Source organism: Crocuta crocuta, unplaced genomic scaffold (genome assembly GCF_008692635.1).
Source record: "Crocuta crocuta isolate KB4526 unplaced genomic scaffold, BGI_CrCroc_1.0 scaffold1133, whole genome shotgun sequence".
In the NCBI taxonomy this organism is placed as follows: Eukaryota; Metazoa; Chordata; class Mammalia; order Carnivora; family Hyaenidae; genus Crocuta; species Crocuta crocuta.
In genome coordinates, this window is record NW_027530366.1 from 386,069 (window position 1) to 391,609 (window position 5,541).

The 5,541-nt window shown below is 48.5% G+C and overlaps 1 protein-coding gene across 1 annotated transcript in view; it reads right to left on the bottom strand.

Moving 5' to 3' along the window:
• Positions 1–1,424: 1,424 nt before the first annotated feature.
• APLN (apelin) overlaps positions 1,425–5,541 on the bottom strand; it is a 9,589-nt gene continuing 5,472 nt past the window's right edge. The window contains exons 2-3 of the mRNA XM_077766155.1: positions 4,725–4,896; positions 1,425–4,043 (exon numbers count right to left, since the gene is read on the bottom strand). Of these exons, the coding sequence (XP_077622281.1) occupies positions 4,730–4,896 (167 nt within the window). The 3' untranslated portion in view covers positions 1,425–4,043; positions 4,725–4,729. The remainder of the gene's footprint in view (positions 4,044–4,724; positions 4,897–5,541) is intronic.

Genomic DNA, 5,541 nt, shown 5'->3' on the forward strand with positions numbered 1-5,541 from the left:
TGTTCCCCTTTTTCTTTTTTCCTCTGTGTTTTCTTTGTTTTTCTTTATAAATTTTATTTTATTTTGTTTTTTTTACAAATAGTTTATTGTCAAGTTGGTTTCCATATAACACCCAGTGCTCATCCCCACAAGTGCCCCTCTCCGTGCCTCCTCTGTGTTTTCTAAAACAATCCCCTACCCTGATTCTATTGTGATTATTTGGTCAAGATATTGCCAAAGAGTGGCAACCCGTATGTCTTGCCTTCTTTTGCTTTGATGTCTAATCATCCTCCCAGAAGGCCATTAGCTCACCTTCCCCTCATTCTTTGCCCCGAGGTCAGACTTGCAGCCACCCACTAGCATCCAGTTAACTCCCTATGCCCAGAGGACCCAGGTGCTTGCTCCCCTTCCGGTCCCCACCTCCACTACCCACCATCCCCCTGCCAACTTAACCCAATGTGACTGGGCCTCTGGAGCTAGTGTTATGAGGACAGCGTCCATTAGCCTTTCTCTGCTCCCACCAGCCCACACCATGCCATCTATGTCTATTGCACTTACCAAGAATACCAAACACACTTTGTACTTAAGTCTTCCCTCTAATTAGGGGCACCCACTTCTATAGTACCACAGAAAGAATTTGCATTTAGAATCCAAAGTCCAGATTCTAGATTCACTTAATGGCTTCACCCTCTGAGGCCATTTTCTCATTTCTCATTTGTAAAATGGGGATTGTGGACTGTGTCACCACCCAGTTGTTAGGAGAGTAAAATGAGTTATTTTTAAAAAGACCTCTGAAAGCTGTTAAAAGGCTATACACTTATGGGTCGCTATTAAGTTATCCTGCCTTGCCACCACCCCCTTCTCTTTGGTTTCATGTAAAATGAGAGCTTTGGGCGTGATTAGGGAGGCAACGGACCAATCAGCATAAAGCCAGCCCACCTAAAACCTCTTTGCCTAAAACCAGTTACTCTGACGACCAGTTTGCCTAAAAGTCAAAGTAGTAATTTTGAAAGAAGGCATTTTGTACCAATTTTCCTAAGAGGTACTTCCAACATAATGTCGTTATTTTAAAAGCACTATGTCGCAATCTGCAGCATTTTGTCAATGACGAGATTACTTTGCATGCTTGTGCGTGGTTTTTTCTATTTTATCTCCTATTGAGCAGTTTTATGGCTTTTAGCAAGTTTGTCGGCAGACCTTTTTTTAAAATTGTGTATTTCTAGCACAGAATACTTGTCAAATCTGTAGAATAGCCCATAAGATGTTTGAAATGCACCTTCTTGATCACTTCTGTCTCCTTTTCACTGGGTTTTACTCTGCATTGTGTATGCCTGTGTGCACCTAATGAGTTGATTAACCAAATTAGCATGTACCCATGCCCCTTTCTGTTTTGCAAGGCATTGGCATTTTGACAAGTGTGAAGAAGTGAGACAGATGGGGCAGAATTGTATTGAACTCCTTGCAGTTTATTTTTCAGGCGTTCTCATTCATCAAGCAGCTCTATTTTGTGAAACATAAAGTGATACATACAAAGCCATTACCAAATGTACTTATTGCAAGAAATATAACAATTTTCAAGAAAGGCAAACTGGCTAAAAAGTCCTGAAAGTGTTGAAAAGTAGATAAAATTAGAAGACACCCACCAAGGATATAAGACACATTTTAGTAGAAATCCCACCTTTAACCAGAATGTCCTTAAATAAATTGCTTTTTAAAAAATCTTTAAATGACAATGAAGAAAAAAAGAAAAGGACACCCAAACAGATGCCAAAACATTTAAAAGCGGACTGACTGTTATGTGAATAAGTCATTAAGAATAGAGAGTCCTTTTGTGAGTTTGTGGCAAATTGGTTCAAGGCCATTGGACGTGGAGTCGATTAGGGATGCAGGCATTTACCTCTGTGCAAGTGCAATATGTGGGCATAGGGACAACCATGAACCTCAAGGGACAGGAATGACCCTCCTGAACATGACCTCCAACAGTAAGGGTGAATTGTCAGTTTTTTAACTCTTTATTATAAAGACATATTTACACAGAACAATTTTTACAAACACAGTGAACATAATTATGGGAAGAGGACAATTTCTTAATGAAAAGGGCCTTAATATCTTTGTATAAATTAGTATAAGAATCATACACAACCATTTTAAATAAGACAGTCCCCCAGCCTCCCCCTGCCCTCTTCTGCCCCGTGTCTCTAGACTTCCCCAGTTTTCTCCACGGAGCTAGGCAGCTGATGAGGCAGGAGATGCAGAGAGGGGGAGGGGAAAGAAGGCCCAATCCCTGGTGGGGGCATGAGTGGCAGAAGAGGCTTTCTGAACACTGACCAGCCCCCACTCCCAACCTGGGGGTGTGTGGGGGGAAGCAGGTGCCCAGCCTGGCCCCTCAGGTGGGCCTTGAAGCAGTAGCAGCAGTAGCATCAGCAGCAGTGGAGGTAAGGGGGAGAGGCGGTTAGACAATATTGGGGTTACTGTGGGACTTGGGGGGCCCTGACTCCCCCTGTCTCCACACAAACATAGGTGGCCATCAGGCTCTTGTCTCCTCTGGGAGGCCTCTGAGAAGGAAGTCTGCTCAGACCTATGCTTCCTCCCTCCTTCCCTCCCTCCCTCCCTTCCTTCCTTCCTTCCTTCCTTCCTTCCTTCCTTCCTTCCTTCCTTCCTTCCTTCCCTTCCCTCCCTTCCTTCTTCTCCCCCTTGCTCCTCCCCTAAGGAAAGGCCCCTAGGAAAGAAGGTCCAGTCAACGTGAAGAGAAGGCTATTGAGTCCAATTACTGAAGGCTACCTTCTGGCCTCTGAAAACCGGTGTTGGGGTTGGAACAGTAGCCTCAGTACCTGAGCTGTCCCTATAAGAATACCTGGGGTCTGGAAGTGCTGCAGGAACGGGGGCAGCTGGCAAGTTAGGGAACCTCCAGCCCCAGCTGGGGAATGGACCGGCAGGGGCAGGCCAAGGAGGCAGGAGCAGCTCAGTCCCCATACCACCGTGGGGCAGTTCATAGCTGGCTCGCCTCTCCCTTCCCTGCAACCCCCAGTCCCAATCTTGGGAAAGGCACTTAATGTGTTCTGAAACTATATCATTAAGAGGGAAGAGGATATCATCAAATGGGAGCCAGGAGACCTGGGTCCTCATTCTGGCTCTGCAGTGACCCTGAATAGGTCACTATCCCTCTCCAGGACCATTTTGCAGGAGTTTGCACAAGGAGGCAGAGCTAAGTGATCACCAAGGTTTCTTTTGGTGCTGGTATTGTGATTCTTGGCAAGAACAAAACAGAACAAACAACAACAACAACATAACACTACTCCTGCTTGGCTTTTGCTCCTGGGAGACTACAGAGCCATCTCCTGAGTGAGAGGGCAAGGGAGAGAAGGAGTTGGGAGTGAGGGGGCAGTGTTAGGAGACACAGAAAGATGAGAGAGGTAACAAAGTACTTCATGGCCCCTCTCCTTTGCCTCTTCCTTAAGCCAAACATGGAATAAGAAAAGGCCACAGCAGCTATCCCTCCTCTTCTCCAATGCCTCCCCTCTCCCCTTCACTAGAAGACCAGCCCCCATTCCAATGCCCCCCAAGGCACCCTGTCTACATCCCGATGCCCAGTCCCTCTAACCAGAGGCTCTTTCCCCAGTGAAGGGTCCACCTGACTGGAAGCTGGAAGGCCTGGGATATGCTGGAGCCCACTGAAGAGGGGAGTGTTTCCCCCCAGCTCACAGAGCGAGCTGGAGGAAGGAAGGGCTGGGTGAAGCTTGGGCTGTTAAATGGGAGGAGGTGGGGATTAGAGGAAGGGGATGGGGCGGGAGAAGGCAGGCCTTCCAGTGCTGGGTCTCCAAAGTCAGTCCAGAGAAGGGCAAGGAAGAGGGGCTGAATGAATCCACTGGAGAGAAAGGGAATCATCCCAACCAGGGGCAGGATCACACATTCGGGGAAGCCAGTGGGTGAGAAGAGCTGGAACCATCAGTGGCGAGGACAGGTGCAAGATGAGAGGTGAATGGATGTGAGGGCTCCAGAGAAGCAGACCAATCTATGGACTGGCAAGAGTTGCAGGGGGCGGGCACTCAGGGGCCCCTTCAGTCCTAAAGAGACAAAAATGACCAGAAAGGAGTCACTGTCATATCCTAGGTCAAAGGAACTGTCCCAGAAAAGAAAGGAGACAGCCTTCACTTCCCTCTCCCCACAACCCTGAACCTAAAGCCCCGGGTCTCTGAATTCGCACCACCTTGTCCAGACTACAGGGGGACACCGCAGGCCAGGTCTCAGGAGCAGGCTTAAGCCTTGCTTTCTCTGCAGCTGCCTTGGGTTTTTCTCTTTCCTGTGGCTGTGGGCAACTCTCTTCCTGTTCTCTGCACGATGCCCCCAAGGCTCGCTGCTTCCCTAGCTCTGGTGAACATTCTCCCTGCACACCTGTGAGCCTACCCTGGTACACCCCTCTCCAGCTCATCAAGGGCCCCCAGGGCTTCTACAACTCTCTGTCTGGGCCAGCTTGCCCAAACCCAGGCAGCAGGGTGGAGGGGAGCTGGAACCCTGTTCCTAGAGAGTTAGGAAATTGGCCTGAGGTGTATGCCTCTCTCTGGGCCTTGGTCTCCATGTCTGTAAAATGAAGGAGTAAGACAGGTGTTCTATAAGGCCCCGTATTGTGTATGGGGCTGGAACTGCTTGGGACAGGTGTCTGTCCAGTGATAAGCAACAGGGCCACCAGGCTTCCAGGCTGTCCCTCCCTGCTCCTTCCACTGCCCACTGACCAGAGGCTCAAGTACCTGCTTCAGAAAGGCATGGGGCCCTTGTGGGAGAGGCGTGGCCGCTGGCGGCGGAATTTCCTCCGACCTCCTTGCCAGGGTCCTGGTCCGTTCCTCGACCCTCTGGGCTGCACCAGGTGGCGGACACTGCCTTCTTCCAGCCCATTCCCATCAGAAGGCTGCAGCAGGGGCCCTGCAGGAAGAAGAAAGCCTGTTAGCCAGGAAGGCTGATGCAAATGGACAGGGGGCTATGGGCTCATGGTAGAGGGCCATCTCTCCATGAGAGTACTCATCAAAGTTTTTCTTTGTTTTTATCTTCTATCTTGGTGAACAATTTGCAATTTTTACACTGCCCTGGGACAAACCTACTGCTCACACCTTGCAATTTATGGAGCTAACTTTATGTCCTTTGGCAGCTCTATCATGTTTCTGGCAGGTGCAAACATATTCTTCATTTAGAACATCATTGTGGGGCACAGTTTGAGGCATATGTCCATACCTGGTTAGGGCACAGCAAGCAATAACCACCCCTCCACTGTACCCTTGCAATGGATACACTTAAAACATTTTAAACATGCAACATTTCAAGGAGATGAATCCCCCGAGCACCATGTATCCATCACCCAGATTCCACAGTTATCCAGATGGAGTCACATATGTTTTAGTTATCCCCTTTCTTTGTGAAGTATTCTAGAGCAAATCCAGAACATCGTGTCACTGTGTTCCTACGTCCTTCAATACTCACGTGACCTACTTTTGACTACTCAAGATCTCACACCTCACTCCTGGGCATCTCATCAGTGTTTAGGCATCTCACTTGCTCCTTGTCTTCTCCTTG